This window comes from Aulonocara sp. 'chitande type north' Nkhata Bay, linkage group LG6 (genome assembly GCF_057382095.1).
Source record: "Aulonocara sp. 'chitande type north' Nkhata Bay isolate Kocher_YH1m ecotype deep benthic linkage group LG6, A_spYH_male_GT1.1, whole genome shotgun sequence".
In the NCBI taxonomy this organism is placed as follows: domain Eukaryota; kingdom Metazoa; phylum Chordata; class Actinopteri; order Cichliformes; family Cichlidae; genus Aulonocara; species Aulonocara sp. 'chitande type north' Nkhata Bay.
This window is the reverse complement of record NC_141349.1, coordinates 21,964,201-21,984,940: the sequence shown is the minus strand read 5'-3', so window position 1 is coordinate 21,984,940 and position 20,740 is coordinate 21,964,201. Positions and strand designations below refer to the sequence as shown.

The following is a 20,740-nucleotide window of genomic DNA, read 5'->3' as shown; positions in this document are numbered from 1 at the left end:
GACAGTATTTTTATATCACTACAAACTCATTTCAGTGCAACTATAATAATGCTGGTTTTATATTTGTGAAACTGTGTTTGATGATTAATGGGCTGTGAACTGATGGTTTATTCAGAACTTCAGAAATGGGAGTCTGAGATCATTTATGAGCAGATTGTCCTCCAAAAGTACATTTTTGAACTATAAAAGCATCGCGTTCTTAAGATTTAAAGTCTTGCTAGTACTGAGTTTGACCCCCTTTTTGCCTTCAGAGCTGTTTTAATTCATGGCGTAGATTCAACAAGCTGCTTGAAACATTTCGTCAGAGATTTTGGTCCATATCACTGTCATGTCCTGTGGGACGCAGCCATCTGAAGATAGGTGCACTGTAGTTTTTTTTTATTTTTTTTTAAAAGAGTCCAATTCAATCAAAAGATTTTTCTTTGTGTCTGGAGTTTTTGTTCTGGAGGAAGAAGATCTAACATGTTTTTCTCCAGACAGCCTAAGAAAAATAGAAGTTGTTTAAGTGCAGTTAAAAAATGATTATATGAATAAAGCAGAATCATCCTGCTGTAAGAGATGATGTCCACTGGATGAGTCTGTGGGACTTTTCTTCTAACCTTGGTCGTGACACGTTAACGTCACCAGTAAGTATGCATACACAAGACATGGCTTTAGCATGTTGAACACACGCCCTGCTTCTCTTCACCTGCGACCAACCCGATTCCTTTGTAATCTGTCAATAATCTCACAATCCTGGAGATGCACGCATGAACAAAGCAGTTTGTTAAACTTAGGTGACTGCTGTGAAAGGAATGGCCATCCTTCAAAGGTGTCTCTTTCATGTCATTCCTCATGTCTGCCATTCACAGTATAAAAGACGGGAAGAACTCACAGCTTGAGGCGAAGTTGCTCATCTGAGGTGCAAGAAGACTCGGCACTGAGACAAGTTCGCAACTGAGCTGAGAGAAATTAAAATACAGGAGTGTTGTAAGTAACACACTTTTAATAGGTTGTTCAGCTTTCTCTTTTAGACCGTTTGCTTGTTAGACAGTAATGTTTAAAGTCAAAATATTACAATTTTCCTTTTGGTTTTCAGGCATTACAGAGATCAAAAATGCTTCTGACCATTCTGATACAGATCCTGATCATCGGCGAGTAAAACACAGTTTCTCATTTATTCTCTTTCTGTCTCATACGGATGTTTTACTCATCAATCAGCAGCATCAGCAAATGCCCAGACAAATTCCACTGTAAATTCAACCGCTCCCACCTTTGCCACTGCCACGACTGCAACAAACATGACAAGCACAATCAGCACCGCTACTGCGAACAACACTGCAACAACATCTAACAGCACTTCAAGCAACGCCGCGGTGGCCTCTCCCACTGGGATCATGTTCATGAGCAGTCTGGCTGTGTGCTACTTCACTGTCTCACTCTTTAAGCGCCTCCTTCCTGTTTAGCTTCTTCTTGTGTTGCCTTCATCTGATCTTTGTTATTCACAGAGAGGCATCGCACACAATGTATCCTTAAATATCAAACAGTGTAATCATGACATGAAGCACTTCTGTTGACAGGTTTTAAGATCTAGGTGATGCAAAGTGGTCACGTTTTAATAAAAGTGATCAAACCGAAAGTTTGTTGTTCTTTTCTCTTCCTTACTTTAAATATATGTTGAAATGACCTTTTTGATCACTTTGACTCAGATGGAGTTATAACACTGTAATAAAAAATCTTATTATTTCCTGAAATAATTCTGAAAATCGATTTTTATGTAATTGACATAAAGTAAGGAAGTCTACCTTCGATTATCTGAATTCAAGAAGAAAATAAATCAGATCATGGAGTCTTTTGAAGCAGATTTTAAAAACAGGATAGACAGTGGAAGACCGATCAATAGTGTGATCCCAACAAAACCGGGACATGAGGTAAAGTGGGCCATCTTATCGCTTTAAAATTCAACAGAGAGTAATTGCAAACCATTTCAAACTGTTGCCAAAGCAACACTGGACGTTCAGCATTTAATTGATTTTGGTCTGAGGTGGCTGAGAGGACCAGACCTAGTCCTCGATTTCACATGAGTGGGCTGATGTATCTATGCTAACTTGTCAGTTTTAGGGTTGATAATTAAAAAAGACAAACAAACATCTATCTATCAAGTAATACATCATAATCTATGTCAGGACAGCCCCTTGTTAAATAAAATACTGATATTATACTGATAAACTGCATTTTACGAAAAAGCATTTTTAGACACTGGACCAGTTTCCCATCATGGGTCAGATCAAATGAGTCGTCTATTGGAGTTTTCACAGATATTCTGATGGTTTCTCTTCTTAAAAACAATATAAAATATTTGCTAGCACTTTATAATAATGTCACACTATTAAGTATTAAATAAGGTATTAGCAAGTGCTTAGTTCATCTTTTACAGAGCATTACTCCTCCTTAGTGTGTCATTTATAAATATATAATCATAATGATGTATCTGTATTTATAAATGTCATCATAAATGATGAATGAAGCTCTTACTAGCACTTTACTAATATATTACTAGTGCTTAATAGCGTGACATCATTATAAAGTGCTAACTAATATTTATAGATTTTAAGTTTGTGGGTGCTAGTTTGTATGTCGTATGACACAAATTCAAACGCTCACTAAAATGTGCACACAAGACATGAGTTCACAGTCAGATAAAAGGGAGAGGCTGAAATAGGAATGCTGACATAAAAGTGATTGGTGTTGAAGTAAAGTAGCATTACACTAGCATTAGGATAACAATGTCCTCAAACTTGAGACCATTTTACAGGGTGACAAAAACAAGCCACACCAGTACTTTCTCAGCCTGTTCTCTCTGTCAGTTATTAACATGTGTATGAGCCACTGTTTACTGAAACAGACACAAAACAGACTGAGTGTGCTGTGCCCTGATGAAGGGTTTCTAACATGAGTTAAAACCAGCTGCTGTGTCGAAATGCCGTGTGGCCAGATGTTACTGAGTGCTCCCATTTGTTTAAGTAGAAACAACCTTATAGTAGCCACGACAACAGTGGATGAGTCCTGAGGACGAGAGGCTGGGGACAGGTTAATTGAATTTTGACATCATCCCTTGATGCAATAAATGCATATATTCTTACTGACAGGTAAAAATATTCAATTTAAAGCACAAAGTGAGACTGTTAGAGTGTCCCTGGCTGTAACAGTGGTTGGGAACATTTTCCACTGTATTTCAAATAAAAGGACACCTACGAAGGGTACTGTAAGTCCAAGTCTTATGCACTCAAACCACTTTTAAAAACCATGCAAATCAATATTGAAATTAATATTTTAGATAGACTGAAGGCCACTATATTAGGTAAACCTGTTCAGCTGCTCATAAACCCAAATATCTCATCAGCCAGTCATGTGGCAGTGACTCCGTGCATTTAGGCATATAGACATGGTCTAGGTGACCTGCTGATGTTCAATCTGAGCATGAGAATGAGGAAGAAAGGGGATTTAAGTGACCTTGAATGTGGCATAATGCTGGGGCCAGAGTATTTGTAGTCTGATTATTGTAGTAATCTGAGTATTTCAGAAACCAATGATGTGCTGGGATTTTCCTGCACAACCATCTCTAGGATTCACAGAGAAGATTCTCACAAGCAACAGTAACTCCAATAACTTAATTGGATATGCCTAGAAGCATCTCTGAATGCAAAACACGTTGATCCTTGAAGCAGATGGACATACCGGGTGCCACAACTAAGGACAGGAAACTGAAGCTACCATTCACACGGGCTCACCAAAATTGGGCAACAGAAAATTGGAAAAATGTTGTCTGGTCTGATGACTCTCGATAACTGCTGAAACATTTGGATGGCAGGGTTAGAATTTGGTGTAAACAACATAAAAGCATGGATCCAGCTTACCTTGTGTCAATGGTTCAGGCTGGTGTTGGTTTAGTGATGCGGGGGATATTTTCTTGGCACCAGCTGAGCATCATTTAAACACCACAGACTACCTGAGTATTGACCATGTCCATCCCTTTGTGGCCCGGTGTGTAGTACCCGTGTGTGGAAGAAAAATGTTTGCAGCTACATCAAAAAAATGTATCAATTTTGTCAAAACTTGTTATTAAAATTGTCCTGCTTCCTTTCATATGCAGGAAGAATCCTACTGGGCATGCCCCTGAGCAAGGTACCGTCCCTACACACTGCTCCCCGGGCGCCTGCTTAGTGGGCTGCCCACTGCTTCACTGAGTGAATGGGTCAAATGCAGAGAAAAACAAGTAATTTCCCCATGGGGATCAATAAAGTATCCATTATTATTATTATTATTATTATTATTATTATTATCATTATGATTCTAGTTTATTTCTTTTTGGAGAAAATAAAAGTGTTACAGTTGCCTCTCGTCTGTCCTGCTCAACAACCAGGACCGCATCCACCTGCAATACCAGGAAGTATGCAGTCAGCAAAAAATTATTATATTGTAACTGAAAATGCAGTTTAAACATTTGAGTATTTAACCAGAAGGTGGCGCTGGTGCATCATATTTACTGGCAAACAGTCCCAACAAGGAGTAAATGATATCAGTGAAGAAAAAAAAACCCCAAAGACTTAAGCAGAGGTGGCCTTAATTTTCTGAAGCCATTGTCAGTCACCAGGATAACAGTGGAACATAATTTTTATTTATATGTATAATTTTGATTTAATTCAAATCAGGTTTATTTATATAGCATCAAATCACAATAACAGTCGCTTCAAGGTGGTTTAAACTGTGGGGTAAAAATCTCTAAAATATTCTGGAGAAAAATTTAGACAACTAAGCATGAGCAAGTTTGTGGATTTAACAGGAAGCCAATACAGAGAATTTCTAGTGTCACAGTATAGTTTTGGATCAACAGAAGGCTTTCAGGGAACTTTTAGAACACCCTGCTAATACTGAGTTACATCAGTCCAGCCAAGAGGTACTGAATGCATCTTGAGACAGGACATACAAACATTATTTTTCCTGAGTTGTCAATTTAGTGATACATTTTGACTACATCTGGAAGAGGAAAAGACAAAACACAACAAACATCCTTCCAAAACTTGGAAACTTTATTTACAGTTCAACTCAAGTCACATGCAACATTTTCTTGAAATGAATACCCATGAAATTAGCAAAAAACAAGAAAAAAAAAAAGCATATTATTTTCTCCAAAATAACAATATACAAAAATAGAGCTTACAAATACTGACTGTCTCCAAAAATATTCTGGCTGCAGAATTCTTAGTTTTACAAACAAATGTCTGTGAAAGTCCACAAACGTAATCAGTGTTAACAAAAAAAGAGGCAAGAGGGTGTGTTCAGGTACGCTGCTCAAGCTGGGAGGTGGGAGGATTTGTTTGGACATTTAAAATAAAAACGGGGGGAGGGGGGGAGTATTGGTGGGTAAGGAGGTCACTACTGGAGCAGTGGTGAAATAAATAGCACACCATACAAACAAGAAGAAAGTTCACTTCAGGGCGTCAGTGATAGAGATTTCAAAATAAAATTAAATGGCCTGGTCGCTAAAATCAACCACGGAAATGTAACGCAACCCTCATCTGAAAGGAAAAGGTAACAACTTGACTCTTTTATGAATAAAACTGAGTCTGTCACATTCCCCCATCAAACGCCTTGCCCTAAAGGGACAATAATAAAAGTGGCTTGTGAGGCCGTCATTCGGAAGCTCTCCACTCACAATACGAGTAGATTCTCGGTGTAAAACTGTGCTCCTGACTGTCGTCTATTTATAGCCCGAGGTAACTCAGGAGCGGCGCTGACGTCAACGGTGATTTCAGCGGTGGGAAGTCGTTCATTACTATATTCATGACTGGCTCAGCTTCCAGCCTCTTCTGCTCACAGCCTCACAGAAACTCCCTCGCATCTCTTTGCTCGATCAATCTGATTCACCGTGGGTTGGCGCGCTCTCTTTTAGCGGGATCGGGACGGCACGCGGGAAGGAAAAAAAAAATCAGGTGGAAGGTGTTTTACAATCGAGCAACATTTAAGATAGAGCAGACTGCGGGGAAGTGTCAGCTGCCGTTCAGTTTACAGGAAGGAGCTTTTTCTTCTTTGTGCACCGTGTGTAAATACACTATTTACGTTACTAGCATCTACATACATCTAACAGTGGTGAAACAAAGTGGCAACTTGACTACGCAAAATAGCACATTTTCACATTAAATCTCTCCTTTTTCTCCTGAAACATACATTCAAAGACAAATCCACTAGCAGGAACAAAGCATTAAGACTTGTGTTATTACCAGCGTCTATCGGGGGACAATGGAAGAAAGATAAAGTGAAGATCTGGGATTAATAGAAGTGCAGAAAAACAGTCACAGCCTTTTTGTAACCGAAACCGAGAAGAGAGAAGGCAACAAATTCTGCCCGTCACACGCTGCAGGATTTGATGCTGCTTCATTTGTTCAACATAAAACTCTTTTGAAGTGGAGATGTTGTCTGATACACGCCCTGCTCACCTAGTGTCCTAATAAGTCTGTTTGGGATTGGCCAATACGTTTCAATCAGCCTTAACATTTTTATGTAGCACCGTGCTGCTTCCATGCAGGAGGAGTGACCGTCACACAAGACAGAAAAATAACCCTGTTTTTGTTCTTATTTAATGTCCACAGAGGTCAACACTGCGGTGTGTGTGGCCTGACATTCAGATCAAAGCAACAATGGAAGAAGCATCGTCCACGTATTGTGAACCTCAACCTTTGTGTAATAATTGAGAAAGAAAGCAGCCAGAAAACAGAACAATCAGTTAGCATGTTAGCCCTGACAGAAAGCTCACTTTTTGTAGTGGGGGCTCATTTTTTGTTGCTGTTGTTTGTGCTTCTAAAAAAGGTAACACACAGCTGTTACTGAATATCACACATCATTGATAAAATGACTATCTCTAATTCATCTCAGAGTGATGAAGCTTTTTTCTTTTAGCCCAACAACATATTAACAGGAGACAAAAACAAAAACACAAAGGTCAGGGGTTCAGGGTTAATGTATGTGTGGCACGAAACAAAAGCACCTTGTACTATACAGAGAGAGGCGAGGGCGAAAGCGCCAGAATACCACGGCCAAAAAGCTGAACCTGTGTGCGCGTGTGTGAATGAAACTGCTGCTTCATTACAACCTGCTGACTGCTACCTCTGTGGGTGGGGGCCAGAGGGGGGTTCGCGGCTCGAGCCCCTCCCAATGTATGTGTGGAAATGTTGCCTGAAAGCTATGCTGAGTCCACTAACTCGTTCTCTCTATGAAGCTGTACCGAGATATCACAATAAATATATATATATATATATATATATTTTAAAAAAGCATAAATACTAGAGCGGAAGCAAAAACAAATTCAGCGGTAAAAGCAGCGTGCTTAAACTCAGAAGTCATTCAGATTCAGATTCAGAGGGACGTGCGGTGATATTTCGAGTGACGCCGACTCGACCGTATGACACTTTGTTTCTGTGAAATGTTTGCGAAGACGAGTCTCTGCGGCACCCGCGCAGCTCGGCTTCAATGAAATAAAAACGCTGCGAAGCAAAGCGCAACATCTGTGTTAGTTGGGAAACGTCTGAGTGCTTGATTACTTCCGTTGGGTCTGTTTAACTGTTTAAAGATTAAGCATCAGTGCATACACACCAACACAATTTGAGGTTAAAACAGTGGGCACTGTGAAATGTTGATTTCCTGTGACTGATCCCAACTGTGAGTAATGCCTGGATTGTGGAGGGCTGACAGTATCCACACATGGCTGATGCTATAATTTGTTCACTGCATCATCTTTATGTGTTTGAATCCTTACAAAAAAGGAGAACTGTAACATTATGAATGAGTAATGATGTGGGAACAAATTCTTCATGTTTCATCTGAATTGTGTGCGTGTGGGTTGTGTGCGTGTAAAAACCTTTCACATTCAGTCAGACATAAAGTCGAGGATACTTTGACTTCGGTTTCTTGTGTGTGTGTGCAGCACAAACTAAACAAACTTTCCAAATTTTCCCTTTCTGATGTGTATGTACATTTTGTTTGTTAACAAAAAAAAAATCCAAAATGACCTAACCCTGGTTTATTTGTACTGTACATGGAAATGAGCGTTAATGATAAAATATATTGACCTTGGGACTACGAGCCACATGCAAATTCAGGTTTGCCTTTCTCATAAAGTGCTTGTTAAATAAAAGAAAAACTATTGAGATTTTAGTGTACTGTAGTTCTTTTGTCTTTTCCTTCTTCCTCCTGGTCTTTCGCTGGTGTCCCCAGAAAAGTGCTTTGGTTGTGAAAAAGTTATCGACCGTCTCGGTCGAAAAGGAAAACTTCTTCGTTATCAGCTCTTCTTCATTGTCCGTGAAAATAAAAATACATGAAAACACATGACTCTCAGTTAGAGCAGATGTCAGGAAATCCTTTTGTGAACCGATGCAAAAAGATACGAGAGGTGGCGATGGCGGCAGATTCGCAGCTTTTGTGTAGATCTGAGCATTAGCTCCAGTTTCTCCAGTCTGTCCACGCACTCATACCAAAAGTGTACCTGTACAGGTAAGAGCATGAGTGTCGGGATGCGTGTGTTTGTAGTGTACTGTGAAGGAGGCCGTCAGTCTGCTACACCAAGTTCTCAATACCAGGCAAAGGCTGCTCTATCTGCACAGGAGGGTCTGTGCTGCCGGCCTGCTGGGCGAGCTGCAAGACGGGCATGTTGCACAGCGGGCACACTTTCCTCACCTCCAGCCACTTAATGAGGCACCTGAAGGAAAGAAAAAGCACAGCGCTTATAGTTAAAGGCAGGGATGAAAGAAGCGAGTGATTCAGAGGGTACAGGAAATATAGGATAGCAGCTTGTAAGCAGGAAAAAGCATCAAAATCAGAATCAGCTTTATTGATTATTATGGGTTCACATACACGGAGATGGGCTCCGGTTAGCTCTTAGCTCTCAATGTACGTAACGGAATTGATAACTGACAACAGCAATACGTATGGCATATTTATATTTACATGTGCAGTGGTGCCACAATGTTGTAATAAATTATGGAATAAACAAAATGTGGTATGTTTAAATCAATTTAGAGAATGTGCCATGACAGTTTTTCCACCAGTGGGCGCTAATAAATCGCATGATGTAGCCGTTAAAACATTCGCTTTACGGCAGCGGTCCCCAACCTTTTTTGCGCCACGGACTGGTTTATGCCCGACAATATTTTCACGGACAGGCCTTTAAGGTGTCACGGATAAATACAACAAAATAAAACTAGAACCGGTACCGAAAAAAAGAAGATTTATTCATAACACACATGAAAAGATCCAGGAAAACAGAGTTAACGATAAAAACGATAACAAAATAACGCTGAAAACCGATAAAAACCCTGAAAACCACACATTTCACACCTGAGCCTCAACTCTCGCGGCCCGGTACCGGTCCGAGGCCTGGGGGTTGGGGACCGCTGCTTTACGGGGGTTACACTTCTTTATTAAATCTACCCCATAGGGTACGTCATAACCACAGACCCCTTTGATGGAAACGAGATGGTAACGAAGTATGAAGAACTATGAAGAAATGCACTGACACTTTTGTAAACAAATAAAAACAAGACAAAATTTCTCTGGAGAGACGAGATCCAATCAGAATTAATCTCCTGCAGTAAGGTTAGACGCACACGTTTGATCAGCCCCCCCATTTTTTAAAACCTAAAACTAGACCAAAACTACAAGAATTTAGATGCCTAAATTATGACTAAAACTAAGTATGAATTAAAGACTTGCACATGAGTCTCAGGAGGGGTCACAAGTTAGTGATGTTTTACATGATAAATTACATCTGGAAGACCATCTGGTATAAAATCTATCCCAAATTTTAAAAAAACAAACAAACAAACAAAAAAAACCCACGCAGAGTGGAAAATAAAGGGGGCAAATAAATATAAACCTCATATACCAAAGACAACTTTTTTTTCTGGGTTTATCCTAAAATATTTGTGTCTGCATGTTCTCCACATGCTTGCGCGGCTTTCTATCCGGTTGTTCAGTCTGACGTCACTAGCAGTGTCTGGACCTAAACTCCGCTGCAGGTCCATATATCAAACGATCACTGTGGCATTACTGAGAGTTGAAAAACTGTCTAAAGTCTTTCATCTTTAATAAAATGATCAGCGTTCTGCTCTACCAGGTGTAACAATTGAGTTTAACATCCAGGCATCCATGAAAACGGAATTTATGACATTTAACGGAGTTAGAAGTTAGCAGGGAGTTAGCTCGCTAGCTTCTATCTAAATACAATATAGCATGTCCTGACTGCGGGGTTTTGGAAACAAATTAAAACGTACAGCTCTGCTATCACTTCCAGCATAAATGAAGACGGAAAACTAAACAGCAGTGACGTTTGTAGGGTTACTGAAGTTGGGCTAGCTGGTATATAATGATGTGCTAGCGACACAGCTATGTTAGCATAATATAAACAAGCTAACTTTTTTTCCACTCGATAAAAGTTAACGTGAGTGTTCTCAGTGGTCAGGAACAAATGTAATCGCATGGCAGGATGCTGTAAAAGGACCAAACTTCAGCCAGGAGAACAACTGAGATAATCCATCCACAATACGAGGTTAGTCATTCATATACTGCTGCATGGGCTGGGCTGTAGTTACATCCTAAGGTTTTAAAAACTGAGCTTAAATAAATGATTAGTGGTAATAAAAGCCGAGGGAGGTCAACAGTGATCACTGACTGTTTTAGGAGTTTTTTGAGATTAAATAGAAGAAAATACATAACATTAAACATGTTAACAACACAAAAGCCATATTAAACGCAGGCTACTTTAGACCCGGAAGTAGGATTCGTCGCGTCATCACTGAACAACCGGATAGGAGTTTTATTTCCACCTGGCCTAATGGGGGCGCCCTTTTAAAAGCGTTCTTTGCCACAAGTTTCATCTCATAAGTAAATACGTGTTTTGTTTCTCAGTCTTTTGGTCATTACCCAGAGCTCATAATAATAATTAAGTGGTCAAATGTAGATCACCAGAGGTTTGGCTTTCTGTCTTCCAGTGGCTGTGTTCAAGAGGAAAATATGAAACATATATCAGCTCATTAACCAGCAAAAAAAACAACACATACATTTGCAAACCGTCGCACATCTATTCCTAGAGCCGCTCAGACCCAAGTGTAGCCAAAATCCTCATAAAGAGACAGCCAGGTGAGAGGAGATTTATTTCCAGCTCTCAGAGTGCAACACTTTAAGCCGTTAATAACCACAAACAACATCTACAACTGTATGTACACATCCACAAATCTTGATACAGATTTTGATTACATGCAAGGATCAAGACAAACATATCTCTAAATTCACAAATAATTCTGCACTTGCATGACTCACTAGCACTTCTTTTATTTTATTTCTTTTTCATTAACCAAACATTCACTGGAACCCTATTTTTCTTGTATAATTTGCCTCTCTTCTCATCATTTGTAAAAAGATCTACCCAGCAATACCCTCCTCAATAAACCTTTTCCTCTGCACAGCGGCATGCCTTTCCTTACCTTGCACTAGAGCAGAGCAGTGTGTATATATAGAGGTGAGAGGTCACTACTCTTGCAGCAACTGCAGAGAAAAACTAGGCCAAGGGAGGCATCGTGCTGTTATAATGAACTCAGTTGAAGTAGGAGGCCATGGAGGGAGGTGTGGGACAAACAGGCTGAAGCAATCCAACATGTCATCTGCAGTTCCCAATTCATAAACACTGGGCTTTAGTTTAGTGTCCCAAAAACATGCAACTCTGAGGCATTTGTTATTGTTGGCTTCCACACAAACGCAACAAGCTTGACAATAATTGTTCACCCTAAGTCTCTGAAATTGCAGAACATCTAGCGATTTGTATTTACTATACCTAAAAAGTGGGAAAATCAATGGAAATACACCATCCAGATAAAGAAATCTTTAATGACTTGTTTGTCCTTGACTGGATGTGTACAAACGTGTGTGTCTGTGTGTGCTTGTGCATGTCAATAAGACCGTGTACTTACTTCCTATGAAAGGCGTGTTTGCATGGACAAATCCCCAGCTCATCTTTCTGTTTGAACTCCTCCAAGCACACTGCACAAATCTGAAAGAGATCAGGGGAGTTAGGAGGTGCTTTCTGTATAAAGCCATGCATCATTTTAGCTTTGTGTTAGTGAAAAGAACAAACACACACACACAAAAAAAAACTTTTACCAACAACACCAAAAACTTAACAAAAACCCACCCCAGAACAGCCTGAAAAAAACCCCAAAACCACGGAAAAAAGTCCAACTGACCAACTATGCCTGTTGTATAACTCTGATGCAACACTCATGGGGACTTGTTCCGTTCGCGGCCAAGAGGCCACACATTACAGTAGTTTTGGTTTTCCCCTTTTCAACAGGAAAGCAATCAACACTGTAATGCAGATGGTGAGAGATTATCAGTTCATTTCTGGAGTCGTAAGTTAGAAAAGCTGAGAGATCTTCAGATCTGGTTTGAATGAAACAAGAAAGCATACTAAAGCCCACACTATGACTACAATTCAAGACTTTAAACTCGATTGTAAGACAGTAACCATTTCTGGGCAGTTCAGCTCAAGTTCCCTGAAAAAAAAGTCCTTGTCAGGGTCATTGAGAAATTCCCGATGAGCAGGATGTGGATGCCATTTTGGTTTAAACAAAAACACTTTCAACTAGCGTAACAGGTCACCTTATAGTTTTAGCTAACTGTTGTGGTTGTGTGGAATTCTTGGAAATTAGGAAGTGAAACATGTGGGGATGGAAAAAATAATATTCCACTGATCCGTTCACCCCTCCACCGCCTGCAAATTCTATTTTGGTGGCTTTAGATGAGCGTGATGATGAGCCCTTGGCCTTTAACTGGGTTAAGAATAGATCCTGGGTTCGTAATGTTGTCACAATCGATTGCAGTAATATTATGATAGCCTATTATGAGCAACACTGGCTCAATCATCCCCTTCCCCCTGACTTTGAGTAACTGCAGGCCTTTCATCAAAGAAACAATGCAGCCCTTTCATGTAGTCGCTGGAATTCAGCGCTCATCAAAATTCCCCTATGAGAGACCCAGCAGAGAACGTTATTTCTAAAACTCCTACACTGTAGGAGTTTTAGAAATAACGTTCTCTGCTGGACCTACAGCATCCATCCATCTATACATTTTCTTCCACCAATCCGATTCAAAGTTGCAGAGTTACTATAGCCTATCCCATCTGTCATAGGGTGGAAGGCAGGCAATTAGTTTTCCCCCATACAATACTGAGTTTAAATTAACTGGCAACTCAAGAAAGCATTGTTAAACCCAGATTTATCTTCATTACAACTGCTTGGGAAGGCTAGGAGAGCTTCCTAGCCTTCTTGGTAGTCTTGGTAATGTGGCCAGACTAATTTAAAAACGGTTGCCATTACTCCCCAACTGTTTTACATGGATTACGACTTTTCTGCACTTAGAGTAACAGGTTTTCTTCACTTCACCCATCTCTTTTTTGCTTCATTTCATACATATGGAAGGGAACAGACATAAGTATATTACTCCAGAAATAGAAAACTAGACTCTGAAATCACATTAGCTTCTGTCTATTTTCTCTCTTTTTTGTGTTTGATCAATGTAGCTGACTGACACGCACGCTCATTTTAAATTTGTGCAGAAGTGCAAGCATTGAGCGATGCCTGTGCATGACCGTCGGTGACGCAGGTCTTATTATGATGGAGATGCTGACGCGAATCTATGGTGGGGCAAATTATACAGTTCACAAACACCCAAGAACCACACGGCACACTAAGCGCTATTTGACGTGCTACTTATTTCAGGCATGCTGGCTACATTTGATCAATTCAGATGCAGATGGATTTCTCTTCCAGTAAGAAGAGTGCTCTCTCAATTTAATGTTGCTTGAAACAAATTAAAATGAGAAGTATCCTGCAAGAGTCATCGTTCCCAACCGTTCCTATAACTTGCAGCAAATCTTACTACCTATCCATGCCATCAATGGCCAGCTGGGATGATTTCACAGTGGAGGTAAAGTCTAGGGAAGTATTGTGAACTCTGAAATAGATAAACTGTTGGTCTATGAAGCCAATTTTCATGCAGCCTTTACAGTAGAAGCTTTTAATGAGGGGCTCACTGGCTATTCAAACTCGACGACATTTTCTCTCTAACTTCTATTTTACAAGTGCTGAATGGATGACTGTGGATGAAAAGAACAGTATGGGGGGCTTTAGCTTCCACTCCTGAGGAGTTTTGGACACACAACACTTCTCTGTTAAGATGTCTGCTTTGGTCTCTTGATTGGTGAATAGATCAGTGTTCTTGTTTTTCTCAGTGCCTTTTTCTGTGGCGTCACCCTCACGGCTTAGATGTGACACTGTCGGCCAACTTTTGACAGAACCTATTTTTTCACTGTTAAGTGGATTAATCCTGCAAGCTTCCAAAAACTGTACAAAAAAACCCCAAAAGACACTCTACCCTCTTGTTGATTTTATTGAAGCAAGAACAGTACATGAATGCCAAGCAATGCTCTGCACGTACAAATTTACCAGACAAAGAGCGTTCTTCATTCAACTCAGCCAAGCAACAGAAAGAGATCAAATTAACAGGTAGAGAAAAAGACCATCCGAGGATCAGCGTAATGCTTAAAACGAAATTGTGAGAAAGAGCAGACGTGTGAAGGACTCCGATCTCCTCATCTCTAGTGATGAGAACATGTTGCCTAGCACGCTGGGACCACAAACTGTAATTACCACCCACAGTCTTACCACTTTCTACTGTGTAAAGAGGTACTAAGAGGAACATTAATACCAAGAGTTTCACAGTTTCCCCATCTGCAGACGTTTACTTTCATTTCAATCTCTGCATGTACACTTTTTAAAATTAAAAGTTTAGAGGAAGCTGAAGTTTATGATGATGCACTTACATTAAAATCAGGTTACTAACCTTTAGCCATCATTTTTTAACAGGAACACACAACATGTAACATACAGTTAAAAAAGATTTTTTTTAAAAAGCTCCACCAATGTGTAAAAGAAACAAAACACTCGCCAAAACCCATCAGTGACAAACAAAATGACGCTATAATGTATTAGATGTATTCTTTGAATTTAATGCAGCAAACATCTCTAAAAGAAAAGAAAAAAAAAAGCAAAATAAACTCCTCACAAAGCAAAACGAACCCTTACAATGCCAAATATTTGCTACATGAGTTTATGATACCTCCATATTATCAATCTAATTCTATTTTTTTAAAGATACAATGTAAACAATAACTTGCCCAAATTCCAAATAACACAAATTAATTAATTTCGTATTTGTCAGAAACTTCAATAAACACTCTAGTTTCAAATAATTTTACTTTTCTGGGCTTTTACACGGTTAAAACAACTGAATGTTTACAATAGGCAGTTGCTGCCACTTGCTAACTGTATTCTTGCATACATATTCCCAGGCTATTCATCCAGCTCAACATCAATAACTCTCAACATATGACCAACAACCATATCAAACTGATAAAGCAAATTACACAGCACTAGATAAGATGAATGAAAGATAAAGATATGAAATCATTACCTCTGCCCTACATAGATAGGAAAATGCAACCACAGCAAATAGACACAGTGTTATGTATTGCACTGCTGGAACATGACAGGCATATTTCATGCAGGTCTCAAAGCGTGACTTTTAGTTTTTTTTTAATCAAAGTCATTCAGCACTGATGTGTTTGTGCAGCTTTTCCTATTTTAAAAACGTCCCAAAAACAACACGATACACTTGGGAGTTGGGGGAGGGTTTCCAAGCATCTGGTATATTTTTAGATGTGTGCACTTGTTTATAACTACAAATACACACACACACAAAAAAAAAAGTCTGAGAAGACACAGAAGCATGAACTTCATGTGATGCTATTACGACAGCCACTCTTTACATAAAACCGACATAACATGTAAGACTGGGATCAAAGCCATGCTAAAAACAGCACCAGCTTAGGATGGTGCTGTTCAAGTTACAGACTTATATAAACACTCAGTGGGTTCCATATTACACTGCTATGCTATATATATAAAAGACCAAATCCACGTAGCTTAGGCTGTGCTCATTTCCACCGGGTAATCCTGTGAGCCTGGAACTGGGTCAGCCTTGTGTGCATATATATTATTGTCCTTAAACACAGCTTGGTTACTCTGTCACGCGCTTCATTCACACGACACTTTGTGATGCTTTCTCCCTCGATTCCTAATAACATAAATAAAACCCCGAAGCCTGATGGGACAGCAGGAAATTCCAGCACGGCTGATGAGAAAATATGGCCATGCCTGTGCCAAAGCACACACGAAGATGCTATTTGTTGACATTTCATTTTCGCTGCTCTGTTAAAAGGCTGTCCGCAAGAAGCGATGCAGCTTTACTTCTGCGTTTGTAATTTTCCAACCACACTGAGCTGACACCGAGCATTACGTAATAATAACAGGGAGGACGTTAATGCCTTAACTACACCTTTTCACATGACAATGAGTGAAGACACATGTTGAATGTTGGATGACAAACAGTGCGTATCAGTCATCACTGTTGTCAAACCAAATCTTAACAAACCCTGTTCAAACACGGTGAACGTCTGTTCGCGATGTTTATTGCATAACATCTTTGCGGACGTCGCACTCGTTTTACATTGTGGGCCACATAGGGATCACTTTGATGTTAATCCCAGAGATATCTTAATATAAAAAAGACATGCAATTCCAACAGCATGTGTCAGTTTCTCTACACGATAAAAAAATAAATGTTTGAAATTACAGATAAAGTTTTAGTTAAAAGACTAAAATCTCTGCCCTCCTTCACTTGTTCCAAAGCCATCCAGTTGGCCAGATTGGAGTCTTTGCCAGGCCAATTCTAGCCCCTGGATCTTATGTTTGATACCTCTGCTCTAAACTTTTTTTGTAACATTAAATTGTTGCTTCACAGGCCCAGAGCTCTGGACTTTGTTTTAAATTAAATGACGACCCAGGACATCTCCTATGCAAGTACAAAACTAAGAGGATGAGATTTAAAAACCTGAATAAAAACACACGGTGGGGCTACAGCTAAGACGTTTGTGACTGACAGGTTTAAAATTGACAGAGAAAAGTGTCTGCTGCTGATACTGCGTGACAAACTGTTGCAGTAGACGCAGCAAGCCTTGACAGTGATGCCTGATATTAGCCAACGAAACAGAAAAGCACTTACCTCATGCAAATTTAGCTCTTTGACTTTTTCCTTCTGAATGACCTAAAGGTGCAACAACAGAAGAAGAACCATTAGTTAGATTAACACTGTATGAGAATAATTATAACCAGTTCCTGAACAGAAACATCACAATATTATACACTAAAATGTGTGATTAACAATCAGAGAGACACAACGCACAAAACATGTGTTTATATTCTGTGATGCCATGTTTGGATGCTTTTTGCATGCTGGTAATACGCAGTATTACATAATGTAAGTTTGTTAACACCTTCCATCTCTCTTTCTTTCTTTACACACTATTATCTGCTCACATCTTTCACATAACCGTGACTTTTCCGGAAGTGCTGGACGTGCACGCGTGCTTACAAAAAACACAAACCCTTTAAAATTCTTGCTGCTGCCTAAGGAGTCAGCAATGGGAATTTTAAATGATGGCCAATGCACAGCTGATATAAACTAGACACTGCAATGATACTTCATTTCTGCGGTGCATTTAGCTACAGATGATTTCCTATCTCTGAAGTGTGTGTGTGTGTGTGTGTGTGTGTGTGTGTGTGTGTGTGTGTGTGTGTGTGTGTGTGTGTGTGTGTGTGCGCGCTTTTTCTTACTTGTTTGTAAGCATATAGCTCTTTGTGCGCCTGGTGCCGTAACCTGGGGAGAAGTAAAGACAAAACACCTTTTTGATTAATAATTGGCCTCCTTCACTTGACGCTATAACACAGAAACAATCCACATGTCCTGAAAATTTTTTTTCCTAGAGTCAGTCTACTCTAGTTTATCAGTTTATCTAGTTTAATTAAAATGATAAACACTGTCATAACTTGGTGTACATAACTAGTTCAGAAATTATTTCGCTAAGAGACAGAGCAGTGCGCAACCATAAGATATGTTTGGGTTGTGCATTTTTCTCGTGAGTGCACGAGTCCTGCTTCTGGCAAGCTTCACCCCCTCACACAGGGTAAGTAAAATATTTCTAAAGCAACATGTTTTTAAATCTTTTTGACTAGCAATGCAGAAGCTGAGAGCAGGGAAGAGAGCCTGGAGAGCTGGAGGTATGCAATGGAGAGGAGAAAGAGTAAAGGCAGCAGAAGCGAGACAGAATACACGTGTGTGAATGAGAGGGCAAGTGCAGGAAAGGAGACCATGCAAGGATGAAAGGCAGTGAAGGTCGATGAGTTTAAATACATGGGGTCAACCATCCAAAGAAACAGACAATGGATAAGAGAGGTGAAGAAGAGAGTGCAGACACGGAGATGTAGTGAGACCTACTATGATGTATGATTTAGAGACGGTGGCACGGACAAAAAGACAGGAGGCTAAGCTGAAGATGCTAAGTTTTTCACTGGGAATGACCAGCAGGGATTAGAAACGGGTACATCAGAGTTTGGACACAAAGTTGAAGCAGCAAAGCCGAGATGGTTTGTTGCAAAGGAGGGCTAATGGATATATTCATAAAAGGGTGTTGAAGATGGAGCTGCCAGGCAGGAGGAAAAGAGGAAGATCACAGAAGTTCATGGATGAGCAACAGAGGACATGCAGAGGGTTGATGGAGGCAGACGAGTCGCTGTGGCGACCCCTAAAGGGAGCAGCCGAAAGGAAAGAAAGAAGACGTTGAAGGAGAACGCAGTAGTAAGCAAATTACATATTAACAGATACTCTTGGTTTCCTGTCAAAACAAGCACTGAAACTAAGGTAAAATATCAACTCACATCACCAAAAACACAGCGGATCATACATTAAAAGCATTACTGCAGGTTCCTGAGGCACTCTATAAAAGCACAACAAGAGTACCGGTCGATACAACCCGAGTTTAAGCTACAAAAAACATTCAGACAACAGGAAGAACACTGGATAAGAGGTTCTAGGTACTGAGAGGCAGAATAGCATATGCAAAAACAAACAAACAAATAAATAAATGAAATAAAAAATTAGGGAAGGAAAAAAAGAGCAAAAGAGATAGGAAAAATTCATAGGTTTGTAAGATTTACCTCCATTACAAGTAACCTTAACCTCTCGCAGCAGAGTGAGAGGGATCTGTAAAACAAGCAGCACAGTCTAGGAGAGAAACTGACATTTTGAAAGAGGTCAGCAGGTAAAGGTGCAGAGACTCCCAGGGGTAGGGGACAAGATCATGGGAGGGTGGGTCATAGGTGACTGATGGGGGGGAGGGAGGGGGGGGTGCTCATTAACCCACAAGTACAATGTAAAAGTGGGCAAAAGTGGGAGAATACTTAATATGAGAACCAGGTGCCAAATAGGATAGAATTACGCTGCAGTCAGTGCCACCTACATAAAAACATGTATCATCTGCCCTGTGGTATCATGAGCACGTAATGAATATTATAAACTGCAGTGATGACTAACAGATTCAAATATACTTGCCGCATTTGTTCAGTGCTCCTTTTCCACGTTACAGAAACACCCAATACTTAAGACTCTTTGAATGTTTGTGCAAACTGAACTGCATATTTTGCACCTGTGTGTGTATGGATTAGAGACTCGCTGAGAGATGTGGTTGCGTTTCTCTGTGAGAGTCTGCCTTCTGTCAAAATGTATCTGCGAGTATATGTCTGCTGGAATCTTGCGAGTGAACTCTAACGTGTTACTTCATCTCTCCTTTCTCGCCCCTGCTGGTGATGCTTTACTGCACAGAAACCTTAAGATTCCCCCTTCATGGTGGTGTGAGCCGTGTCCACAGAGCTCCACAAAGTATTTCCCAAATATGGAGCAATCGTGTCATTTTTTTTAAATTATCGGACACCATGAGAAAATTTATACATATACTCATAACTGATTCACCCTTTGGGAGACTGCATCTTTAGAAGTCTTTTTATGGAGCCAAAATCGCTCATTTGCATTTAGAGAGTGAACCTGGCAATGTCAGCTTTTAGTACTGAATCATGGGACTGCATCAAAGTCATTAAGTGTCTCTTTACAGTTAGATGAGGAATTGTAAGGACACAAGAGGAGTTAATCTACTTACCATTTGCCCTGCAAGACAGGACATGACAAGACGGCGAGGGGAGAAATTTTTGAGCAACTGCTGCTTCTCACTGTTTTAGATAAAAAACGCTGGGCATTATTTGTGTTCAGTCTGCTGCTGCTAGGATAAAACCCGTGTTGCAACAGCAGCCGGGACAATTTGATTAGGCCAGTCGGCTTACAAAAGGAGCTAGCAAGGGAATGAAATCATGTCCACACTAATACGTTTTCATTTTAAAAAGCAAAACTTTCTGGATGTTTATAGCTAGTGTCCACATGGCCCTGACTCCTACAGCAAAGTTCTGAAAATGCTGCTGGACACATCTTAGCTTGTGCTTTTTTATTATTCAAACTAGGAGCGCCGCAGATCAAACACAGTTTAATGTCAAGTCCAGCTAATTAGGATCTTTTAGCTAACGGCCCTGCTAGGTCATTCCTAGAATAGCTTAGTGTGTGGGATAGGGCTGTTCGATATAACGATATATATCGGATGACGATATAAAAACGTCTATCGTTTCATTTTACGCTATCGTTTGTTTCGTGGTGTCGC

The 20,740-nt window shown here is 40.1% G+C and overlaps 1 protein-coding gene across 3 annotated transcripts in view; it reads right to left on the bottom strand.

The window, feature by feature from the left end:
• Positions 1–4,792: 4,792 nt before the first annotated feature.
• Positions 4,793–20,740, bottom strand: part of rnf24 (ring finger protein 24) — a 31,448-nt gene continuing 15,500 nt past the window's right edge. The window contains exons 3-6 of one of the 3 annotated variants that reach the window (XM_086295590.1): positions 17,817–17,859; positions 17,206–17,247; positions 11,997–12,076; positions 4,793–8,731 (exon numbers count right to left, since the gene is read on the bottom strand). In XM_086295590.1, the coding sequence (XP_086151716.1) occupies positions 8,590–8,731; positions 11,997–12,076; positions 17,206–17,247; positions 17,817–17,859 (307 nt within the window). In that variant the 3' untranslated portion in view covers positions 4,793–8,589. The remainder of the gene's footprint in view (positions 8,732–11,996; positions 12,077–17,205; positions 17,248–17,816; positions 17,860–20,740) is intronic. The other 2 variants (XM_086295592.1, XM_086295591.1) reach the window with 2 other exon arrangements.